Consider the following 25,528-nt stretch of genomic DNA (forward strand, 5'->3'; position numbering starts at 1 on the left):
CTTAGTCACATGCTCACACAAAATGATTTGTCTTCTGCACCTTCCATCTCCAAAAATCCTTTTTCCTCAAGGACTTTTGCTGTTGGCTTTACCCCAGGAAGTGAAGCCATCAACATTAAATACTGATACTTCAGAATTAGTGATTTCAGTGAAAGATTAAAATGGAATTCTTAACTGTAAATGGTCCATTATTTGCTGAAATAACATCGTTACGTAGTCCTTGATAGTTGTTCATGTCTTGGTTTTTCAGAAACATTTAAGTGTTCCCAAATTTCACGTGCAGTCTTCTGAATATTCGTGGTTTTTCGTTAGTAGTTGAGGATGACATATCTCAAATGAGATTTTATTTTTCTTCCTGGCTACATTTGCTTATTTTGTCAGACTTATCATTGGGACTTTTGTCTATTGCTGGCTTTTATTAACATTCGCAGTATCATAAAGCAAGTGCATCTATTTACATTTAGAAAGTGAACAGCAGGAAATGTGTTACAAGTTAGAAGAAAATACTACAACTATGTTAGTGAAAATTTAGGAATGTAAGATTCTCAAAGGGCTGAGTTTATAACTTCTATCAATTGCATATAAATCAAACTAAAATCTTAAAGCTTATTTTGAGGAAAATGTTTTCAGTTATTTTTTCCCATCTCTCTATTGCAGGAAATTGCTGCACGTGTAAATCAGTCAGCTCTGGAGGCTGTTACTCCATCTCCTTCCTTTCAGCAGAGGCATGAGAGCATGCGGCCAACTGTGTAAGTTAATGAACTATAGGTCATTTGAAGAGCAGATCTATAACGAGAATCCGGGACAAAGTTCCAGGAAAAAAACCCCAAACAACAAAACTTTCTATGTTCAGAACTTAATCTTTGATAGGCTCGAGGAAGATTTCTTGAACTCACCTTTTCAGCATTGTTTAGCATCCAGCATTACAAGTAATCCAGATTTCCAGCTGACTAGACAGTTTTGTTTAGTCTAGACATCGTATGTCTGGTTTGTTGTATGAATTTCTAATGAGATTTTTCTTAATGTGTCCAGCTCCTGGAAGCAGACCTCAGATTGTTTTATCACTATATAACAGCATATGAAATAGAATACAATCTGATGCAATCAGTAATGCAAGTAGTAACTTTAACTTACTTAAATTTGACTAGGAGCGTAGACTCCATTTTCGTTTAGCATACCCTAAACTTCTACAGGTTTTTAGTTTTTGTTTTGTTTTACGTCCAAGTTTTGGAATATTGTATTAGTGTCCCATATGGTTTAATTTATTATCAACCAACCTGAAACTAAGATACCTTCACTTTGATTTTTTGTTTTGCTTTAGACAATCTCGTCCTCCTGCAGCTCGTACTAGCAGCATAGGGTCACTGGGATCTGAATCAGCAGCTTTATCGGCCCTTTCCTTGGATTCACTTGTTGCTCCTGACACTCCAATACAATTTGACATAATATCTCCAGTTAGTGAAGATCTGCCTGGTCAAGCAAAATCTTCAGGGCAATCGGGCAGGTAGGAAATGTAGAGAGAAGGAAAAAATTCCTAAAGTTAATGATATTAATTTAAAAACAAACAAACAAGAAAACCATGTTTAGGTTGCAGCTCCAAAACACACATTGCCTTTGCCCTCCTGATTCGTCACAAAATTTGCAGTGGTCAGAGAAGCAAAACAATTTAATTGTTAAATAGAGTTGTAAAAAAAATGGCTTAATTACTTGCACTAGGTTCAAGGTGTAGTTTTCTATTTAGCAGCAGCTCTTCTTGCTTTAACAGCTAATGCTTTTATTTATTGATTTATTTTAATCTTTTGGTTTCACAAAGTATTTTCCTTTCCTATTGCTTGCTCACCCAGCAGCTTGGGTTATTTCCTCTTGGAAACTCAAGAGAAATTTGGTAGCCCTGCCTCCAGGTGATGATGGCAAACGATGACGCTCTTCTTAACCTGAAAGGTGAGTGAAAATGATCTAGGCTTCTAGAGTAATCTCATATACAGACAAGTTATAATTGTCTAAGAGCTCTTCCCAAAATATAAAAACATTTTCTCCTACTTGTTTTTTTTGTAAACTTCCCACTCAAAAATAGTAACAAAACCCCATGAATCTGCACTGCATTTCTGGAACTATATGTACAGAATTCAGATATTAAGAAAGCATATTTGCAGATCCAGCTGCTCTTAACAACAAGAAAAAAGCCAAAAAGCCGAAAACTAATTTACGTGACTCTAGTCACAATAACGTATTGTAGCCCCCTGCCCTCTGGAAAAATACTTGGAATTTCAGTTGCACCTCACAGATACGTAAGAGTTTAAATTATATATATTCAAGTCTTTTTTGTTTTTGTTTTTGTTTTTTTTAAGTTTTTTTTAGTTGTTGTTTGGTATAGCAGGATAATCAGTTGGCTAACTAGATCCTTAAGAATATATTGATTTAAAATAGACTTTAACTGTATTCCAGGAAGTAGAACAGTTAATACTTCAGTTAAATTCATGTCATCAGTTATAATTCCATTCTAGAAAATCATATTTTTCATAGCAGAAATGATATAGAGTTGAGCTCAGTATTTTCAGTTAACCATCATTGTCAATAAAGAACTGCAGTGTTTGTACAGATAGGCAACTTCTTTCTAAAGAAGTATTAATTATTTTTCTAAAAAAAGACTTTCCTTAGTTTCTGATACTGATGACATATATTTGAATTTTAGTTTTGCCTTTTGAGAGATCCCGTGAGATTTTGCATTTACTATTGTGGTCTAATCTTAAATGACAAGAAAAGTCTGAGCAATAAAAGATGCTAATAGAAAGAATTTCCCTTCAGTGTATTTACCCAGGTCAACATTTAATGCGATGATTCTTCGTTGAGTCCATGTTATATAAACATTGTAGCAATGCAATCTTGCCTTCAGAGTTCAACCTAGAACAATTTTATTACTTTAAACTAGACGTCGCTTAGTTAAAAGATTTCACTGATAAAATACAACTGGCTGTCAGTCTGATGTGTAACTGAACAAGAGAGACTGACATTTTTTTTCTCTTAGTTCTGAAATTTGCTTTTAGAACACTCACTATTGAGAGGTGACACCTTCATTACTCCCCTATAAAACCTAATTTGAAGTTTATTGAACCCTTGACAATAGTTTTTGAGCTACCAGTTAACCAAAGAGAAAGGTTTTTTTTCCTCTTTAGAAGTTTTTAAATAAAATTTCCCCATTTCCCATACTCTTTTCAGCATCGCTTTACTGCTTTTGAAAAATGTAGACTTAGAAGCCTAGAGTATTTTCACTTTTCATTGTAACTGATAGCAATTCTGTCTTTGAGAGCCAGAAAGAGCCACATTTCTCTTGACCCTCTAGGAGTAAAACCCCAGTGGTGTTTTCAGAAAGCTGCATTTGAAACAAAACCTGTGACTTCTCTTCAGTAAGTAATTCAACAACTTGAGACAGTGATGAGAAGTGTGGTGCTCCTATGGAGTACTGAAAGGAGCAGCTTTTGGCTGTACTTCCTGAAGCTGTTCTGTGAAATTTCATGCCCTAAAACTACACCTTTTCAAATATTAACAAGGTCTTGACTTGGGCTTGATTCAGATATAAAAAAATACCATGTGAGCAAAACTGTCTATGGCAGCAATAGGACAATGATGTCTGGTATTTTTCCCATAATTTGAGCCCTCAAATGTAGCAATTGATATCTAACTCCTGATTAAATTGCTTGTCCTTATGATTTATCATACATTATTCCTCTGGATTACAAGTCCGTGAAATCATTACATGTTCTTATTTGATACAGCATGAGACTAATACGTTATTCATTAGTGGTTCTTGTAATCTGACTCCCGGTTTAATGTTTTCATTTTTTAATAGACGCACAAATCCTTTTGGTGAATCTGGAGGCTCAAAATCTGAAACAGAAGGTAAAACAAAAATATTATTTCAATGCAAAATAAAAAATAGAATTTGAAAATTATTTTTCTGTTTTCATCTGTAGTTTCTCTCTTCTACTTTAATACCGGTTTTAGAATGCTTAGTTACATTAGCAATGTATTAGACAAGTTGAGTTAAATCAGGCTACTGTCTGAAAGTCTGTTTTAAAAATAATTCATTGCATCTTTTGTATTCATTAAACCAAATGAAAAGATGTGTGACTTTGCGGCTTAGTACTTTTACCTCTAATTCACAAGCATGAGCCATCTCTTTCCAAGTTAGCAGAAGTTTGGCGTTTCTCTGACTGCAGTCCATCTTCGGTTTTGAATGGAAGACCCAAAATGGAGTTCACTTTTTTCAATACTTTTCTTTGTCTTAGATTCAATTCTTCATCAGTTATTTATTGTAAGATTTCTTGGCTCTATGGAGGTGAAGTCGGATGAAAGTCCAGATGTTGTTTATGAAACAATGCGTCAAATACTAGCAGCTCGCGCCATCCATAACATTTTCAGGATGACAGAGTCACATTTATTAGTCACTTGTGACTGTTTAAAGTAAGTTTGCTTCCTGACTTCTACTGAAGTTTATTTACAGAATGATCTTCTTTCACTTTGGTAAAATTTACTTTGTGGTTTGTTTTTAAAAACAAATTTTTAGGTTAATTGATCCACAGACACAAGTTACAAGACTACGAGTAAGTAATTTTACATTTTAAGATAAATACTCAGCAATGTAATTTTTCTACTTTAAAAATAATATTACTAGATGTTAGCAAAAATCACATTTAGAAGGATGACTGAATGGCATTGCAAACGTGGTCCCCTTTTCTTACATGGTGTGTGTTTTTAGAAGTTTTCCTCTCTTTTGAATAATTTAATCCTTGCCTTCTAATCTACTGTTTGTGTTTCATAATTACATGTTTGGTCAGGTTGTAACTTCTTCTAGTGTGGTTGTGCTCTTATGATATTGAAATAATTAATGTGCAGTATATTGAAACCTCTTGCAGAAGATATTTGGAACCAGTTTTAATATCTCCATATTTGATCCTTTTGGCAGTTTCCTTTGCCCAATGTAGTCTTGTATGCCACGCACCAGGAGAATAAGCGCCTTTTTGGATTTGTGCTTAGAACTTCAGGAGGGAGAGTTGAGAGCCGCCAAACTTCCATCTGCTATATATTTGAATCAAACAATGAAGGGGAAAAGGTATTGGTGCTGGTTATACTTGATTGTATCAGTTTTGAACTTGACGTGGATTCCAAGCTGTTAGATCCATTCAAGCTGTCTAAGGGATTTCTATGGGAGAGTATTTTGTTAATGTAGTGAAAAACAGTTAAAGATGACTGTCTGAGTACCTGCAAGTGCTTTAATATGCTATCATATTTAATTTGGGAATCTGGCTTAATTTTAAAGCTATTTTTATTAGAGTCTTTTTGATTATTTCAAATCTGTTCTGTGTTTAGATTTGTGACTCTGTTGGACTGGCAAAACAGATCGCTTTTCATGCAGAACTGGTAAGAATCTTTTTGGGGCAAGGGATACTTGTGAATGGAAGGGAGAGAGTATATTTAATACGTGCAATAGAATATATTCTGCAAGGTGCTTATAGATGCAGTAATACTGCTGTGGTGTATTTTAAGGGATTGGTTTTCTAGAATTTAAACCCAAGATAAAAAGACTTACCAATGTCTGCTGTGGAACACTATTCAAGACAGGATTCAGCTTGCTACCTTTAACAAACATACCTCAAAACAGTGGTATAACAGTTTTAAGCAAACTCATATAAATTGGTAGCGTATCAGACATCTCAGGCTGTTGTTACTTAATTTACATTTTTGTCCCTTAGGATCGAAAAGCATCAGAAAAGCAGAAAGAAATAGACAGAGTCAAAGAGAAACAACAAAAAGAACTGAATAAACAAAAACAAATTGAAAAGGTACATTTCATCATTGTTTCTTAATATTCTTTTTTTTTCTACTTACCTTCTTTTGTAGTTTTGTACTCTAAGCCCACTATCATATTCTTTAGTACCAGTTCATAGAATGTTATCAAGTCAATTATTAGAAGTATTTCCTGTGCAGATTTTGTATAATTTTGTTTAGCAGTTTTCAAAAAGAGCTCTTCTGAGGAGACAAACCACAAACCACTTAAGAGCAGTGCTTGAAGGAACACCTATCGCTGGCCCAAAATAACATCATTTGCTGAGGAGGGTTCAGTTACACAGTGAGGAGGGGCTGCAGGGAGCAGGCTCTGACCTGCTGTCATTTGTGGGTTACAGGTACAGATGTGTTAACGTGTGAGCTGTTGTAATAATGGCAGCCTCTGAAATGTACATGTTGTGGTTTCCTATTCAGTCTTTTAATTCTCTCTGTACAGAAAGCTGTCCATTGATAGTATTAAAACATAGTTTATAAATCATAATAATGGTATTCTGTTTCAGTTGTAGATGGCTTTAAAGTTAATATTCTTTTTCTGATTTCCCACCAACCCCCTTCTCAAATTAGGACTTGGAGGAGCAAAGCCGGTTGATAGCTGCTTCCAGCAGATCGAACCAGAGCAGCGGAGAAGGACAATTTGTAGTCCTTAGCAGTAGCCAGTCGGAAGACAGCGATTTAGGAGAAGATGGAAAGAAGAAGAGAGAATCTGAAGCCTAAGGTTGCCTACTTTATTAAAATTGCAATCTTGGATATATCTGGTGAAATGGCACAAGTTCTACAAGAAGTGAAATGTAGGTGGAGGGTCTGTTGTATTATATAAAAAACTTCACAATATGTAGACCCTATTATGCCTTGATTTTTCTTTCTCAATTAGGTGATTTCTATTTTCATGTCAATATAGTTTCTCTTCTGTATGCCAGATGAAGCATGGTGATGCTACCATGTTTAGTACAAAGCTATGTTTTCTCAAGGCTTCTCTGCAATACGGAAAAGGCTGTGGGGGGTGTTTTTCCCACTTACCTCTCTGTGCAATTGACTGCTCTTGAAGCAAAACTTAAAACTCTCATTGGACTTCAGCAGTACACTTAAATTTTTCTTTATGCTGCAGTATGGAGAACACCTTGCTGGAAACAAAAGTGATGTCCAAATAAGACAGTGCTAAGCTTTCCCTAATTTGTTGCACATAACTGTTCTTAGATTTAGAAAGAAAAATCCTTATTAACATCAGCGAGATGTGCAATAGTTCTAGACAGAAAGATTTTTTTGTTTCATATTGCACTGTATGATACTGTCTTGATTTTTTTGGTGAATATAATGCTGAAAGACTTCTTTTTAACAGGAGAAAAAAAGTCCTGTCAGATAAGAGCTGATGATACACAGTTGCACTTTGCTGCGTGAGGAATGTCTAAAGCATTCCTTATCAAATGATAAGAATAATACATATATTCCTGTAGCACAAGTGCCATGTTCTTGGTTTTTCCCCAGTACGTGTAATAAAAAGCTGTAAGCCTTTGAGTTCACTTTTTGTAAAACATGCTTAGAGTTGCAGGAACATCTTGAATTCCATTTGAAAAATCTTCTGAATATGTAAATGCCTTGCCACCAGTACACTACACCTACTGAAGATGAGGTGAGGCTCTAAGTCTTTTTATGGAAATTGATTTTGCAAACAGAATTTACTAGCTCTGAAGTAAGAGACTCTGCTAATCCGACATCCTCGAGGCAATCCCGTAAAGCATTTTTCAAAGCAGTGTCCGTTTACAGCTTGTAATCTGAACTCCATGTTCCATATGCTGTGTAATATTTATTTTGTATAGTACTAAATGTGCATTCACCTTGTGATCCAGAAGAGAAAACTTGTTTGAAGAGAAATATTTATTTTTACACTAATTACTATAAATACTAAAATCCAGTGAAACAGAAGATATCTAATAGTGGCATGAAAATAATAGGAAATATAGAAAGAGAAGAATATGCTTGTACTCCAAGTTATAATATAACAGTTATGAGTGTTTTACAGTTCATTGCAGGGCATTTCTGGTGTTCAGGAATGGAAGCAATTTTCAGAATACCTCCCCATCAGCGGGTGATGGCCCAGCCCTTCTGAGTTGCTCAGTGCTGATAAAGTGAGCGAGGAATCTCAGGCCCTCTCTGCTGGATGGCTGTAGGTGGATAGAGGGATCAGTATCCTTAGCTCTCCTCACGCTCTGCAGTGGCCCTGTGTTGGCTGAAGATGACCATCTCCTCCTGCCCCTTACGCTGGAGATGCGAATTTCTGTGCAGAAGTTCGCTGCATCTGGCTCCTGTCAGAGGAGAGAAGGGGGAGCGGCGCCTGCCCTTGCAGCACTGGGCAGGACTAACAGAGCCTGCTGCATTGGGGCTGCAACCGCAGCAGGAGCTAGAGCAGTGCTCGGAGCAGACGTGCCTGGCACCACAGCCTGTGGAAGGGCTCGGGCAGCCTCGGGAGGGGTCACGGTACTCCTGGCCTGAAATAGGAGGTGGAGGGGGAAGCTGAGCAGCAGAGAGCCTCCAGGTTCTCTTCCTGAGTTAGTTAGCAACTCCTGTTCCAGTACATTTTCCATCCCCAGAGGAGCCAGTCACTTGCAGAAATACCTGCTTTTGCTGTTGCCCAGTCAGGCTAACTGGCATTGCCCTGTGGCCAAATTTGGCTAGCACACTGTCACACGGACTGCACAAATCTGAGGCTTTTTTCTAAAAGAGAGTGGCATTTTTATTTCATATGTAGTCTTCTAGTTTCATCTCTCATCCCTAAGAGACTGTTTTTATTCTTGCCAACAAAATTGTATAGAGAGGCAGAAAATCCAGGGTTTTTTTTCCTTTTTGTGCCTAAACCTAGGCTTACAGATGGCACGGCAGCCAGTTTGTCTCTGCAAATCGTTCCAGTTCATGTTTCTTTCTCTTGTTTGTTTACTTACGGATATTTCTGTTTTCTATCAAATAATATGACAGCATAGCTCAAGGTTACTGTGTCTTACTGTATCTTCCTCAAGTACAGTTTGAAGATGAAGTAATTTTGAAACAGCACAGGAAAAATATGAGATCAGTGGTCTCCAGTTTCTAAAATCTAGTCCCCCAGCTTGTCAGAGCAGGACTGATTAATGTGCTAGCCAGTTTAGCTGTAATAGCCCTAGCTCGCTACAGAAGATTAGCCATCTCATCAAAAAGCATTTCTGATTTGTACCTGGTTTGCGTTAGCCTTATTGAAGAAATGTCAGAAAATTGAACTACTCTTTTTTTTTCTTGAAACCTACCATTACTGTTCTAGAAAATCTGCAAAGATGAGGAAGAAAGCAGGAGAAAAAGCTGGCAGATGAATTTACTGTCATATGGGATTTTTTAGATTTAACAATACATGATTGCAACTATTCCATTTGCTTTTCAGGCTTTCCATCTATGCCATTAAATGTAGTTTTTTCTAAACCAGACAGCATAGGAGTGAAGTGCATTTATTTTGTGTTGGATGATTCTCATCTTAACCACTAAAAAACCCAGGGAAGTGAATGAACAGATAAAGAAAACAGATTGACATGCATGAATGAAAGGAGGGGGGGGTTTTGCGTGTTTAGGAGAGTTTCGCTGGTGTAAAATGAGCAAAAAGATATAAAAGCACCTGGGAGAGTGATGAAAGCTGCAAGAGCAAATGGCAGGTCAGAAGAGATGAGGAAGTTAAACTGGAATGGTGCAATGAGTTAGCAGGGAGGGGAGAATTACTGAGTTTTGCTTAAGGGGAAGAGCACCTGGCTCTAGTTAGAACTACCTCAAGGCAAAACAAAATAGCTGCTGAGGTTTTATCCATGTCCTTCTCCCCAAAATAAAATCCTGTTTGGTACCCTTTTTCCTATGATGCTTAGAAGTACTTCATTGGAAAACATTTTTGTTAATTAAAAAAAAAAATAAATTAGAGTGCTTAGTATTATCCTTGAGAGTATGACTTCATATAAACACCTCGCGTTCTCCTGGGAGCTACTGTGGTAGGATTTCACCATCTGAGCATTTTACTGTTGTAAGTAAATTACTGGTTGGTTTCCTCTCCTGTAATTTATTTCTCCAGTTTAATATTTCCTATTGCCTTTTACTTACAGACTGATCTTTCAAGCAGTTCCAACTGAAGCTGTAGTTTGCTTCACATGAATCTAGTATTATTTCAGACACTCCTGAAAATATTCTTTCAAGCACATGATTTTAAAGTGACTTTGCATAGGTACTGAATCAGCAGTGTTGTTTAGGACTAACTTTTTATGTTGCTAATTGCAGCCTAATAGTTACCTTCACATTTTTTCCATTCAGTAAGGGGACATGAAGTTTGTTACACTATGTAGATTTACACTGTGCAGACCAAGCAAGTCTTGCTGTCAGTTGTTTCAAGCTACATACATTATTTATGTTTGTAATGGCATGAATATCAAAATATACTAAGTGTGCTTACAGGTATGTATATTATTGCATTGTAGATATAACTAGCACTCCTCTATGACCATTAATAGATTTCTCCAAGTCTAAATCAGAGCACAAATTAAGAGTCATAAACAACTTGGCCATATATAACTGGTTATGAGTGGGTAGTGTAAACTAATTTGTATTTGATAGCCTATTACTTGCTTAATCTGCTTAGGTTTGAAATTGTATCAAGACACTTTACTATCTAACAGTAAAGTAATATTTAAGAGTTAAGGAACATTCCCCCCCTCTACAGTGCTGTCAAATTTTGTCTTTATATGGAGGTAAACCCAGAGCTGAAAATCCTGAAAGAGCTGAAGCTATTTATGAAAGTATAATTTATGTACATTGATATAAAGAAGCAAATTTGACTGTGCATATGTTTCAGGTAAATTCTGATTAATTAGTTGCACAGAATTTAGAAGAAGCCAATGGAGAAAATTATGTTATGATATAGTCTCTTGTTATTTCAGAAATAATTCAAATAGAATGTAAAATATCAGATTTTGCTATTAGACTAGACAGTATCTCTACTAAATTCACTAAGCAGAGACAGATCTTCTTCCTCTTTCTGTTGCTCTATTTTACAAAGTTTCTTGCAAGTCAATTAGTCTCCAAGGCTTTTCTTTTTAACCAAGCAGTAAGTTGATTTTTTGTTTTCCCTGCCACAGTGGTATCTAAGTTGTCATGAGAAGAACAAGTCAGTGTGTCATTGTGAATGCACTTGTATTCCTAATGAAGTTTATATTGCAAGCCAAGGATTTTGTACAATCTTTCAGGTCATTTTTATAATAGAGTGGAGTGGTCAAATTCTTATGATGATGTTCTGGATTGGTCCTGTTCTAGTGACGTGTGTTTTTTGCAATGTTTGAGACTGACTTGCACGTTTTCCCTGAATAGCTGTATTAAAAACCTCCAGTGGCATACTTATGTCACCTTTGATTGTGTGTCTTAATCTTGGAAACATGGATAGTAAACATCTTATGCCAGGGCTACAGTCAGCATTTTGTAGATTAAATAAAAGCTTAACTATAGTAACTTTCTGGGTGGGGTTTGTACTGATGCAAAAACCTCCTGCATTTTTCATAATACTGACTACCATTATTGGCGCAGGATCTGTTCCCTTCCATTAAACAAAAATATGCATATCCCTCTGTTGTCAAAGTGTATCTCAATCCTCTTAATTTTAATCATATTAGCCAGATAACCTCAGCAGAAGTTATTGTACTTGGAATGCTGATAACTTGTTTTTGCAACAATCAAAGACCGAATGGTAGAAGAAGAAAATCCTTACCATCCTAGCTGGCTGTTCAGTGCACGTGTTGTTGTAGTCGTGTGACAACGTGTAGCACTCTGCAGAGCTGTGGTTACGACAATGATCAGAATTCACATGTACAGAGGCTATACCAGCACAACCATTAACATGGGTACCAATCCACATCTTCACGGGCTTCATTAGTTTATTATATGATAAACACCATGTAAAAAGCAATGGGTCATAACTACATTGTGGTTAAATTTGTATTTTATAAAGTTTGTAGATTTTTCTGGGGAAAAGCAGACTTTTGAATTATGTAACTTCTGTGATAAAGATGCATGTATAACTAGAAAAAAAAAATCTATGCTTACTTGATAATGAAGGAATAAATACTACTAATGCCAAGTGTGTTGATGAACTTTTTTTTTCTAACATGAACTGACATCTGCAGTATTTTTAGAAAGAACAGGCATGTGGTGAGTCTGTGTGTACCATGTAAGACTTCCTAAGACAACTGTGACTGTTGACAGATAGTGCTCCCAAAGCTTAAGCCACAAGTACAGGAAGAGAAACTCCAAAAATTGTAAGCATGCCTTGGGACAGCACTGTAAAAAGAAAACCTAGTTCTAGAGAGATCAATCAAAACACATAATGGATAAGACACATCAACACCTGAGAATGAGATGCAGAACTAACACATCTTTCAGAAATAGCGCCTTGTTGTTGAAAAATTGGTATTTCACACTAGCTGCTGTAATAAGCAGGAGTTTCTATAGCTGTTAATCCCATTTCACTGCTTATAATGTGGGATTGCTTAATTGGGTGAAAAAATAAATCTACTTAGGCTGCTCTTCAGAACTTCAATGCAGGACTTCACAAACAACTCTACTCGCCAAGAGAAAGGAAGGTACAAGAGGAAAGAGAACGATGGCCCTTCCTGGTGTTAGTTAAATCCCTGACCTTTAGCTAAACCCTGAGTTTAACCCTGCAATGGGGGTAGTGTTATCTCTTATGACAGGCTTTAACTTAGCAATAACCCAAGGTTTGCAGCTCTAACATTTGACAGTTTGTTAACTTTTCACACTAAGCATTTAAAATACTATTGCCATAACTTTCAGACAGTGTCTATTCTAGTAGATCTGTAGAATGGGATCACCAATACTTACATTTTGGGGTTCTCCCCATTTTCTTCAGGGGGTGAGGGGGAGAATGCTGGTATTCCTTAATATACATAAGAGAGAAAAATCCCAAAAGAAAAAAGCAGCTGCATGCGACAGTCTTATCCACGTCAACATTTCCTTCAAAACACAGAACTAATAATTATGTACAGTTGAGGCTGTAGGTTCCTGTGAAGTTTTCCTGACCATAAAGATCGTATTCCTTGTATAGTACGTAGTCTTTCAAGCAATTTGGCAGTGGAAGGAAGGTCATGAAGACAGGACAACGGAGACGCAACCGGCCCATGCATTCCCGTATTTTCAGACGACAAAGATGCTTCAGAGAGCGAGGATTTGCTAGAAATGAGAAGGCGAGATTGATATTAATAAGTTATTCATTAAATTTTGTTCAGTTTATTTATTCAATGCTCTGCTACCTGGAAAACCGGACCTGTCAGGATCTAGCCTTTTTACCTCAGCACACACATCTCTCAGTTATATTTATAATCATTGGCAGCTAAATCACCAGATTTTGTTTCTGTCAAGTTGGCTAAATGTAGGTTAATGCAAGTTTAAGTAGTAAAGTTTGGGGAATGTACTTTAACCCCAAATAATTGGTGCCAGTTTTCTGTCAACCTGAAGAAGCTACTAAAAGTAGAATTATGAGTCACTACTTCTTAATCTATGTACAAACAAAAGGGACATAGAATTAATCCAGACTAGAATTAAATCAATTAAAAATAGTAATTTATTAGATTTGTTCCATCAACTTGAGGCAGGGGGGAAAAGCTTTTCTCCCCTTGGAGAGGATTGTATTGTCTACATTGTAATTAAAGTTCCCAAGTGCTCTACATAAATTGTGCAGTTACTGTCTATTGCACTTCTGAGAGAAACTTAAATCCTACACAGACTGATTTTTAAGAGGTCTCTTACTGTCAAAACATAACTTTTGCCCTAACGAGGGTCAAGAAAAGCACCAGTCTAAGGTAAAGAAAATGGAAACTAAAATACCAACAATGAAGACCTCAGTCCTGAAACAGCTTGTTTGTCATTTCAAATGTAAACATCAAATACTTACTTAAAATCGAGTTGATGTCCGGCCAGAGTTCCTGTTCTTTGAGAACTGCTTCTAGCTTCCAGCAGATATTGACATGATCGACATAATCTAACATTATTCGCACTACTTTCCCAGACAGATGCTTCAACCATGACAAGGTTATCACTTCACAGAACTGATAGAAACAAAATGTTTAATAGTAAAATATTCAATACTCCTGTAAATGAGTTCCGCCTCTGCGGGACAAGAGCGATTAAATAACTTCAGCAGAACGCCAGGAAGAATGAGTGTTCTGTCAGTCAGGGGAGCTTTAGAGGTTGTCACAGCTTGCATTAAGCCTTAATTAGAATCTGAAAACCTGAGAGATTTTAATGAGATGGTTATTTTGTACATGATCCAAAAATGAACTTAAGCAGCTGTATATTTGGTAACTAAGTGCTTAAAAAGAAGTGCTACCACTCCCTTGGTGGAATTTAGACTTAAGTCCCAGCGTGCTGAACAGGGGGACCCTCCACCTCAGTGCATGCCACATCCCCTTATCTTCAGGCTGAAGAAGGGTTTATTAAGCTCAAGTGGACTTTACAAACTGCAAAACAATGACCCTGATGGGTGTCTCCAGGATCCTCTTGAGGTTAGCCCAGGTTTGCTAATTTCTGCTCAGTGCTTATCATGCCAGCTCTAGGGCGTCCTTACAACTGCCTTCCAGTACCAGTGTTATGACACAAGACAACCCAGCGAGCCAGCCTGCAATCCCTGCTTTCACAGCATGGACAAGACTGCCCTGGAGAGCCAACTCTGTACTGATCATTACCATATCATTAGCTATATTTTCACAATTCAAAAATATTGTTTATGATAATTTGCTGCCATGAACCAGGCCTCACGGCAACATCTAGTTATTTTTAAAGCCTTGTCTATTCTTACCTTTATGTGTAAACTGTCTTAGATTCTCAAAACTTCCTTTTCTGACAGTGCATTAAGTACATTTTCATTTACTTTTAGGAAGGACACTGGTAGTAAAACAACATAGGAAGCCATCTGATATACTTACCATTGTATCTTTGATAACAGTAGAAGTCCATCCGTCAGTCACATACTGGGAATGCGAACTGTTTCCCCGAGGACAATCAAAGCAGCGGTGCACATCATACCCATAGTTCATCAGCATTCTTAACATGACTTCATCTTTCAGAGCATACTGTAGAGCTGATGGAAAATGTGTCGTATTCACTCTGCAGAAGTAATTGACATTAGCCCCATGTCGGAGCAGTAGATTCATTAACTCATAGTTGCCCATTCTCAAGGCTATTTGGAGACAGTTGATGGGATCTTGGTTTGGCAGGGCTCCAGCATTCAACAGCAGCTGTGTTGAACAGATATCCCCGTTGGAAACAGCAAAGTACAATGCTGATTTCCGGCGGTCATCGTAGCCTTTGCGAACTCTTTGATCCAGCATGAAATTGGCATCAAACCCAGATTTGAGGAGAAATTCAAGGCACTGAGGATGTGCTCCTGCTGCTGCTGAGTGAACTGGACTTATCCCACTTTCTTTAATGGCATCAAAATTAGTAACTGGAACTAAATTTTTTAGGGCTCTGAAGAAGTAAAAAAAGAAGAATCTCAGAATCTTAAACATACTGGTTCACCTATCTCAATCTTTGAATTTCTCTGTGTTGCTGAGCTTCAGAATTCATCATGACTGTTTGCAATTGTCTTAATCTACCAAATCAGTACCACGGCATGCTATACCTCTGCATTGACTTTAATTGCTAACAATTATATTGTTAGCCAGCAATGGATACTGACTTCACACCTACTACACATAAAATATTATTCTATTATACTATTATTCATGAACAACCCCATTCTTTGCTAGAGGAATAATGATTCCTTCTCAATAGAAGATTTTCCTGAATGTCAGGAGCACTGTGTTATTGCTTAACTCATAGGAATTAGGGAATTAATAGAATATATTATAACATGAATACATATATTACATAATTTAATATATACAATAAATTTAAGTTTAAATATAACTTAATATATATAAAATATTAACATAGGAATTAAGAATTCTCAGATTCTTAACTACATTCTTAGTATTAAAGAGGTGTTTCTCACTTATTGGTTGTGATTTTAGCATAAATCTCTTCCAGTGACCTTCCTGTCTTTCAAATAGGGATAACCCTTATCCCCTAAGTCTATCTGATTATTTAGTACATTTACCTTCCTGTTATGGGGTGGAGATGAGGCATGCCCAAGGAGAGTGAGGATGTCCCAAGAACCTCAACATCAGACTGGACAGTGTTACTATTTGTGACAAGTGGGGGAATGCTATAGGAATTAATATGTTCCTCCTAAAACGATGAAGGTTTTATCCTGACTGGTCTCTTACATTCAGACACAGAAAACTCATGTTTACACGGCCAAAGAGAATTCCTTCTACCAAACTACCAATTTGCTGCCTGCTTTGAACAAGGTAGAATTAGCAAAATTAATATTTCTGGTGTCACCATTACTTGATTTTTAAGTATATTAACTCACAGAAAGTGTCCTCTATATGCAGCTCTGTGGATTGGCAAATGACCCGAGTGCTTCGGTACATTGGCATCAGCCCCATATTCTAGTAAAAGACTCAGAGAATCTGGATTTCCTCCTCCTGCTGCTTCAAATAATATAGAAGCACAATCCATTGCCTGTGAAAGAACATCTGCACCTGGAAAGAAGCATCAAGGATTTTCACAGTAGTCACTGTAAATATTCAGCAGTAACGAATATCTCCAAACCTCTGGTGACATGGTATTGTGGATACTATTCTGCACCAAATAAAACCACTATGGGCATAAACCTTCATGTAGGATCATTGATCCTGGGAACAAGAAGGTCCAAATTGCTTTGAACACAGTTGCACAGTGAGACTTGATGGTAGAACCGGGCAAGCAAGGGGTTTGGTTCTTATTCATACAAATGATTAGTTTTTGGCTTACACACAATGCATTTCAGTTCTTTTACTTTGCAAAGACCAGACAGATATAATTAAATATGAGAGAACCCAGTATCAGAACAGTTCATACAACCCAGTTCCAGCGCTGCTGAGCCACCATATAAAATTCCCCACCATAGATGTCTTGTCAGGCCTTCCCTAAGGTGACCTGTCTACATGAGAAAACAATACTGCATTTAAAAACAATTACAATTATTCACTAAAATATTGATACATTATTTGAATATTATGAAAATATAGTCTTTATCAGGCCTCTACTTCACTACATCACAACAATCCTCTTGGTGCGGATAGCATTTAATTTTCTTTAGTAAGGAAAGTTACTTCTGCTGCTATTTTTGAAGGCTTATCTTAAAATAACGAGTTTTAATCCAATCACAGGGCTTTCAGAAGCCTAATAAAAAGGTGTGTAAATAGGGTATACATAGATACACACATACACACATATATATCTTATAACATGAAATTTAGATACTAGGAATTCTTTAGACAGACCTCAACTCACGTGATTGGGAGTCAAAATCTTCAAATAAATTAAGATGCCATCCAAAAATGCAAACAAAGTGTGTCCTGCAATGTGTCAGATTTGCTTGCAGCTTTGCAAAGCATTCACTGATGACTACTACAGTTTGCTACAAGTAAGTAATCTCTAAAAATATATTTTGTATATGTTTGGACCTATTAACACTACAGACTGTATACTCAGTAACATGGTAACAGTTCATTTTCTTCCACTTCAGTAATACAAAGTTTTACTGGCTACTCAGCTAAGAACAATTTTTTGCCTCTGCATTTAGGAATAATTTTCTCTGTGGGAAAGAGGATTCACTTTGTCCCATTTGGGCTTTAAACATTTCAGTACTAACACACATGGCTTACAATTTCTACTCACTTGAAGAACACCACCACTGAACCTATATGTTACTAAATCAATCTACAGAGTTGTAAAACAGAACCACAGAACAGCTGAGGTTGGAAAGGACCTCTGGAGATCATCCAGTCCAACCCTGTGCTCAAGCAGGGTCAGCTACAGCAGGTTGCCCAGCGCAGCGTCAGGTTTTTAGTATCTGCAAGGATGAAGACTCCACAAACCTGTTCCAATGTTCAACCACCCTCCCAGAAAAAAAGCGTCATGTTCAGACAGAATTTGCTAGGTTTCAGTTGGTGCCCATTGCCTCTTGTCCTGTTATTGGGCACCACTAAGAAGAATCTGGCTCTGTCTTCTTCACATCATCCCATCAGATATTTATAACACTGTCAAGATAGACCCCCACCCTGAGCCTTCTCTTCCTATAACATCCTATATAATAAAGTCTCACCTTTTTGCAATAAGAGCTCCATAATTTCTGTATGTCCGATCTGTGCAGCCAGTGCTAGAGGTGTGAGCCCATATCCACTGCGAGGGTCGGGATCCGCTCCAGAACGAAGGAGAAGCTTCACCAGATCCTTCCTGCCTAGTCTGGCTGCCTCATGTAAAGCAGTCCTCTTGTGGACACACTGCAAGTTCACTTTTGCACCAGAATTTATCAACAAGGAGGCAATCTCATACGAATCATGTTTAATTGCTGTAAGACAATTAAGTGAATATTATTCAACACTATTCTAGGCACTATGGCTTCTGTTATGTGGCAACCTGGGAAAGCTCGAGCTCTTCCTGGCAGTGCTATTTACACACTACACTGAAAGGTTTAACTTATCAACTCTGTTCTTTGTTTCCAGGATAACATCAACTATACAGACGAATAATTTCATGGTAATCTCTTTTTCTCGCTGTAATCCTCTGTTGCGTTTGGTAATGCAACAGAATGCAACTCTCCTTACTACTAGATAGAGATCATATACAGGGACTTCGTGCGGTCAGGAGCTGGCCTGCTTAGAGCGCTCTATTTAATCTTCACAAGCAGTTACCATGATATGAAACAAAGTTTAAAATGACTGTGTCACATGCCTTCTTAGCTTAATAAGCCTGATCTGTTAAGTCAGTAAGGATCTTAAGAGAGTAATTTGCATTGGCTCCAGTGAATAGAATGAATAAGCAACACCTTTCCCTCCTTCTCTCTTTGATCTTCCAGGCTGTGCGGGGTAGAACAGTGATGCCCTTCACCGAGACAGATTAGGCAGAGAAGCCTCATGTGGCACAGCTACTTGAAATATCATTGACAGCATACTATAACCTGTGATGTCCCATTATCTGTAACCTGCATGGCTGCTTTAGATAAATCCCATACATCTCCTTCTTGGAGAATGGTGCATTTTAATATAGTCCACTTCAAAAGTATCTAGGAATCCTCTATATCTTTTCTAAGCAGGTGGCCCTGGCTAGAAGCTTTAGTCACTTCAAAAGGATGGATTGGGGGTCCTACAGATAGGTAGGTTTTTCCCTATTCCTTTAACGACAGTTTTGAAAAAAGCACCCTTCCAACACAGGAAAAACTTACAGGTTCATCCAAGAAACTTACAGTGCTCCTTTAGAACTCAGATAATAAGAACACGCTTTCATTTTTTTAGCTAGGACTCAGCAAGAACAATAGCATCATAGCCCAGATTGGAGGAAGCAAATGAAATGAACATAGAACATTTTTGAAAAACATCTTGGCAGAATATTGGGACTAGTTCTTTACAAATCAAGAATTACAGTTCTTGTGCATGATCAAATTAAAATGGCATTCACACTAAGAGAGATACTAGGTATGGGACCTTTTTCTTCAATCAAAAAAATTCAAAGAGAAGTGAACAGAGAATTTAGGCCTGGCTAGCTTCTTCATTTGTCATACTTGGATTAATTCCAACAATGTCTGAATAGGGACAAACACTGTTTTATGCTCTACAAAATGCAGATAAATCAGGCTAGTTTGCTACAACTTTTGCAAATCAAAATCAATTACCATGATTTTTGGAGAAAAAGAAGCTGATGCAATGAAAGAGATACCATGCAAGCAGAGAATATGAATGTTTTATGCCTGCAGACAAGAAGAACAGTAATAGCATGAAGAAGCAGGAGGACCTGGTTATCTGGCAGCACTGCATAAATGATGTTAAGGAAAGCAGAGGAAGACACTCTGGAACTTCATGGAGAAAGCTATTTGATTCTTTGAGGAAAAAGATGTATGTTCAACCTGAACCTCAAACTCTTTGCCACTGAGGGACGGGAAATAGTAGGCATCTGGAGCTCCCTGCATTGTATGAGACTTTGGGGAAAGATTTTTAGCTTCTCCTAGTTCTATGTTTCCCATACTTCAGTAGACCAATAAGGATAATACTTTAATTAATAAATAATGCTAAGAACTTTGTGGTGACAGTCCCTAATTTGGAATTGTCAGCTCATTTAAAGCCTTGATATCATCTAAGAAAAAACAGACAGGGAAAGACACATTCAATACTAAGATTAACATTTTTTGCTCCTTATACCAAAATATTTTAGATATTGATTTGAAGTCAAATATGTCAAACTGAAACCTAAAATGTGTAACTATAACCTCACCTCATTCCCTCACCTCTCCACCCCTAAATCAGGTATTCACCTATAAATAAAGGAGAATCTTCCTCTTCATTCTTAACATCGGGATTGCAGCCATTGAGTAGGAGAAAGCGGACGTTGTCTACAAAGCAATTTCTTACTGCCACCAAGAGAGGTGTTTCCCCTTTTAGAGTGGTCTGTTCCCATGTAATGGCACGGGAGGCTGAAATACAAAAAAAAAAAAAAAAACGGAACACATTTGAAGCTGGATCATTCATCAAACCTGACTTTGTAAAACTTTTTGGTGGAAAACCACAAGGACTCTGTACCTTTCAAAGTTATTTCAAGGATGTTCTTATTTGGCTGTGCTGCAGCTTCATGCACAGGAAGCCAGCCTTGCTGGTCTGCTTCTTCAAAAGCAGAACTGTGCCTCACCAGCTTCATCAAGGCCTCTTCTTGGCCTGCAGTGTTTTAAGGCAGATACATATTCCATCACTCATCATAAAACAAAATTCAGGCAACTAATATACTGAGTGCCATTTATCCCATCAGTGTATCTAGAATAAACAACTTGCTTTGTCAAAGCAATTTTTTCTCAGAGTGTAGTTTACATGAATGGAACAATCAACAATTGACATTGACTCACAAAGCATTTTGAATTATACATTGAAAAAACTTACTTATAATTAATATGACTAAAATATTTCAAATATAGTCCTCTCTTATGAGCAATAGTACATGAAAGTTTAATGTATAAAGTAAACAGGTGTCCTAGTGAAAATGTAGGGAAAATATTTAGGGTGGCAAAAGTAAAATGAAGCTGATCTAACAGGATGAGACCTATCTCATTATTCCTGCTTTTACTAACAATCTTACTAGAACTTGAATCTACACAGATGATTATGTTTTCAATTTTATATCTCCTCAAGAAACAGCAAAACTTTTTTGGCTGGAAAGCCTGTTTAAGTAGAGGCCTGGTTTCTGCTCATGTTTTTTATCTCATCATTCCTGGGAAAAGGCAGTCTGCCCTCCTGTTACCTACAACTATAGCGTGAGGGGACAGACTGCTCTCAATCCCTGCTGCTGAAGTTCTCCTTCATATGGAAGAATTATATATTCATAAGGCCAGAAGGCAAGTGTAACTAGAGTTTAGGCACATTCTTCATAGTGTATGGAACATATATAGCATCCGCCTTTCCAGAAGAGACTTGGTTTCTTGATTCCTACTCCACTAAATACCTCTGTAACTACTTACTATGACATGTATAAAGACAAGAGTGAAGGTTTCCCACTGCCACACAACTGTCCTAACAACTGTACTACTTACGCTCATTGTTTACGTATCTCTGTGACTCAGTATATAAATTGATTATACCACAAAAAGTAGAAGTTTCAGAAGAACGGACTAAGAGCACCTCATTGAGGAATACATTAAATTTTGGCAGTTAAGGAACAACTCTGGAACACTCTTCAGGCAGAGAAGGGACTTTAATCTGGGTATCTCGCAAAGTGAAATGCTTTTAGGAAGCATTAATTGACTGGGGGCCTTGCTGTCCTGTTATTTTACAAGAAAGGCCTGATATTGTCCCCTAATTCCAGGAGATGAATCACTGGAATCTGAGAGGAGTGACATTTGAACCCACCCTATTATTATGTTCCTATCTAATGTTAGCTTTTGGGTGTCCCGCTTTTAGTTGTCTTATCTGTTGACTGTCTAAAGAAAACCTGCACTTAAATCAGGTGACCAAGCACCTAAAATGTAGGCATTGCTCAACAATACAATACCCAAGTGATTCCTAGGGGTATAGGCTTAGTGTGGTGTATTTGTACTTAACTGTCCGAATTGCTGCAATTATCTTTCCATGTTCTTTACTTGCAATATACTGGAAACTGCATAAACAAAACAAAAAACAAGTGAGAAGTAAAAATTAATGAGAAGTTCAGGAAATAATTATACCTTAATTTAAATACTCAAGTCTAGACTACATGTTAGATTTCTGTAAGTTATGTAGGCTTTGTCAGGTTTTAACACATTAGAACATTTTTTTTGTTGGTCTTCCCCTGGGTCCTGGTTTCAGCTGGGCTAGAGCTAATTTTCTTCTTAGTAGATATAACAGCAATACGTTTTGGATTTAGTATGGGATTCAGTATGAGAAGAATGTTGATAATATACTGATGTTTTTAGTTGTTGCTAAGACATCAAGGACTTTTCATTTTCCCATGCTTTGCTAGCGTGCCGGTGCACAAGAAGCTGGGAGGGAGCATAGCCAGAGCAACAAATCAAAATTGGCCAATGGGATACCCCATATCATGCAACGCCATACTCAGTATATAGATGAGGGCTGGCTGGGAAGCACTCTCTCTCTTCCGGGATTGTGGGTTTGTGATTTCTCTCCTCTGGGATCACTAGCCAGGGATGGGCTGGGCATTGGTCAGGGGGTGGTGAGCAGTTGCACTGTGCATCACTTGTTTGTATATTCTACCATTATTATTATTATTACTATTATTATTATTTTCCCTTCTTTTTCTGTCCTAATAAACTCAACCCATGAGTTTCCCCCCCCCACCCCCCCACCCCGATTCTCTCCCCATCCCCTGGGAGCGAGGGGAGTGAGCGAGTGGCTGTGTGGTGCTTAATTTCCATGCCTGGGCTTAAACCACAACACCCTGCCACTATAAATATTGGATTTTTCACACAAAGGCCAACAATTAAATACTAAAATGAGGTAAAGCTACCATACCAATCTATTCTTACATCACATACTTATCTTCTTCATAAAGCCTTGTACTCATTTAGATATTGACGTAAAACATCACCTGAAAGTTTCAGACATTCCATATTTTCAAGGAGATGGGTATACATTTTCCAGGGAGAACTCAGAACAAGCGAGCTACCAGTGGTTTCCAGTATCCATGAGACAAGCTCAGAGCAATCCAACATACAGAGTCACAATGGAAAATAAGACTACTACATGCTTAGAATAATGCTAAGAAAACACCCAAAATAGAAGGAATAACTTACTGCCTTTCATCCTCTGTTGCACTGCCACTTGTTTCAATTTTATGCCTATCTTGTAAGCTTTTCTGAATAGCTTGTTGGATAGGGATTTCATCATCAGAGTCATCATCAAACATATATGTAGATTTATACACCGCAAATCACCACAACCTGGATCACTTTTCGTAGGGAAACACTGCTTTTTAATTGGAAGCAGATGTTAAATCTTCAGGTTAAATCTGGAGTAACAGAAATAGCAATCACTGTTTAAGTATCAAAAGAAATGAAACACAGTCTAAAACAAATTACTGTGAACTTCTCCATCTCAATCTCCAGCCTTCTCCCAAGTATTTAAGTTTGCACTGCAAAGAGTTATTCTATTTAGAACAGAGTAAAGGTTTTCTATTCCAATAGCACATGCTAGCTTTTATCTCTGTTCCACAGACTGAACATACAGAATAGCTGCTTGTTCTGGCATTACTTATTAGAACGCAACAAAAGTAAGTAAAACTTAGTTTTCAGATAAATAGTCATTCCCTCTTAAGTCTTTTAGACACTCGAACATCATCACAATTGTGCTCTGATGTTTCCTTAGTGGGAAAACAGATGTGCAGTAAGACTTGGGATGTTTTTTCAGTTTGTTCAGAGAGGGCCTGGAAGATAAGAGCAAGTGAAGGACATGAAATTTTTTAATAATAGGTTTTGTTCAAACTGTTTTAACAAAGATATTGTTAGGGTCATATCTTGTAGTCAGGAAAGTGTTGTAGATTTGTGCTATTATGTGCATCAGCCTTCCAACTGAAACAACATCAAACTCCATGATTGAAAGAAGACCAACTTTACCACCTTATGTACATAATCTACAGCCATTTAGAACAGATAAACTTACAATTCTGCATTCTTCATCAATGCATGCCTGTTTTTTTTTCCCTAATACTTGTAAGGGATATATGTAACTACTGCAACAATATGTATCCAAATACAGGCAGAAATAAAACACTCTGGTTAACCACAATGGAGTTGATTTAAAAAAAAAAAAAAAAAAAAAAAAAGCAAGCTTAAGAACAGTATTAGTTTAAAAAAAAAAAGGTTTGCCAAATTGAAAGGGCTCAGTTAAAATATTTTTACCCTTTTAAGATTGTAATGCAAACAGTAAAGCATAGAAATAAATCCTATTGATACTATTTGTTAAGTCTAAATGTTAAAATTTAAGAAGAAATCATAAAAAATTATTAACAATCAAATCAATCATTAAATAGTATAATGTGTGTAGATGTACACTGTTACATGCATAAGCAGTCGTACGGTTCTTTTGTATATTCAGTAACATGCTATTATAGATTAAAATCACAGATGTTCTGTTAGGCTCAAACCTCTCCTCTCTTACCTTATCAAAACTTCCACTTCTGTCTTTCAAGAAAGTTGGCCTGAAAAAAACAATCAAAAATACAGGGCAAAGTAAAATAAAATTAATAACTAAAACTGAAAGCAAAAATTAATTAGGAAAATGAATGAGCACAGCAAAACAAAGGAAGTTGTCAACATGCCACTTAGAAAGTTCGGAATAATTCTAGAAACATCTTAAAGTTGAGCAGCAGTAATTCATAGCAAACCTGCATCATTTGTTACCTGATCCACCTAATGTGTGATTGCAAGGCCTTGCTCTGTAATTGCACAGGTAGCAAAAAAGAAAAATATATTAACAAAATATACAGACAAGTAACTGTTACTATTCAATTATACCTATAGTACAATGAGTGTATAAACATTTTAAATCTAGACTATTTCTTTTTTGTAAAAAGACTACTAATTTTCCTATTAATTGAGAAAATATACTGGTTTTCCTCACCTTCTTGAAAGAGGGAAGACCTCACACTTTGAAGAAGTGATTATTAAGTTGAAAGTGATATTTTCAGGATTGAAAATGATCTCAGTGGAGCCTATGTCCATTAATAGCTCACTATAAATACCCGATCATAAGATACTCTGGGACTTTCTCCATGTTTCTTTCACATAGGTTAGTTATGTTTAATAATCTGACCTGACAAATGGTGTCAGCAAAATAAGGAATTAAAAGTCCAGTTTCTTTGTAAAAATACTCTTGTTAGAAGTTTTTGGAATGAGAATTTGAGAACTATAAGTAGTAACTATTACATTATGGAAAGAAAATTCTTTGTGCTTTCCTAAGAAAGTACACTGAAGATACTGTTAGGAGCTTACCTAAGAGAGTAACACAGCATAAAAATAAAAACTAAAACCAATAAAAGTAAACATAAACAAGCAAATAAAATCAAGCAA

The 25,528-nt window shown here is 37.0% G+C and overlaps 2 protein-coding genes across 11 annotated transcripts in view; one reads left to right on the forward strand and one right to left on the reverse strand.

Moving 5' to 3' along the window:
- The window catches only part of APPL1 (adaptor protein, phosphotyrosine interacting with PH domain and leucine zipper 1), a 31,491-nt gene extending 19,529 nt beyond the window's left edge, over positions 1–11,962 (forward strand). Inside the window, exons 14-22 of the mRNA XM_068408615.1 lie at positions 658–749; positions 1,322–1,504; positions 3,848–3,897; positions 4,287–4,461; positions 4,565–4,601; positions 4,964–5,110; positions 5,368–5,418; positions 5,751–5,840; positions 6,409–11,962. Coding sequence (XP_068264716.1) covers positions 658–749; positions 1,322–1,504; positions 3,848–3,897; positions 4,287–4,461; positions 4,565–4,601; positions 4,964–5,110; positions 5,368–5,418; positions 5,751–5,840; positions 6,409–6,558 — 975 coding nt within the window. The 3' untranslated portion in view covers positions 6,559–11,962. The remainder of the gene's footprint in view (positions 1–657; positions 750–1,321; positions 1,505–3,847; positions 3,898–4,286; positions 4,462–4,564; positions 4,602–4,963; positions 5,111–5,367; positions 5,419–5,750; positions 5,841–6,408) is intronic.
- On the reverse strand, positions 397–25,138 carry ASB14 (ankyrin repeat and SOCS box containing 14). Of its 10 annotated transcripts, XR_011048819.1 has the most exons (15): positions 25,080–25,138; positions 24,618–24,657; positions 23,255–23,469; positions 22,067–22,122; positions 20,562–20,693; positions 20,297–20,455; positions 18,095–18,340; positions 16,316–16,487; positions 14,823–15,366; positions 13,793–13,946; positions 12,724–13,071; positions 11,594–11,660; positions 6,862–6,965; positions 4,151–4,328; positions 397–3,885 (listed from the first exon to the last, which is right to left on the reverse strand). XR_011048819.1 is itself a non-coding variant. In XM_068408617.1 (12 exons), the coding sequence occupies exons 4-12, from the start codon at positions 23,365–23,367 to the stop codon at positions 12,878–12,880; spliced, it is 1,770 nt and encodes a 589-aa protein (XP_068264718.1). In that variant the 5' UTR covers positions 23,368–23,469; positions 24,618–24,657; positions 24,860–24,894; positions 25,080–25,138; the 3' UTR covers positions 11,742–12,877. The 10 variants fall into 10 exon arrangements, 2 of the variants coding, with proteins under 2 accessions (XP_068264718.1, XP_068264717.1); XR_011048818.1 differs by lacking the exon at positions 11,594–11,660; XR_011048820.1 differs by lacking the exons at positions 6,862–6,965; positions 11,594–11,660.
- Positions 25,139–25,528: the final 390 nt, after the last annotated feature.

This window comes from Nyctibius grandis, chromosome 10, assembly GCF_013368605.1.
Source record: "Nyctibius grandis isolate bNycGra1 chromosome 10, bNycGra1.pri, whole genome shotgun sequence".
Lineage (NCBI taxonomy): Eukaryota > Metazoa > Chordata > Aves > Nyctibiiformes > Nyctibiidae > Nyctibius > Nyctibius grandis.

What these genes read in the sequence shown, in the direction of transcription:
- ASB14 (XM_068408616.1), bottom strand. Translation starts at nt 23,367, where the DNA reads ATGTTTGATGATGACTCTGATGATGAAATCCCTATCCAACAAGCTATT. An exon ending in AATTGCAGCAATTCGGACAG is followed by an intron (nt 20,694 to 22,066) that starts TTAAGTACAAAT and finishes AAAACACTGCAG; the next exon opens with GCCAAGAAGAGGCCTTGATG. An exon ending in CCTTGAAATAACTTTGAAAG is followed by an intron (nt 20,456 to 20,561) that starts GTACAGAGTCCT and finishes TTTGTATTTCAG; the next exon opens with CCTCCCGTGCCATTACATGG.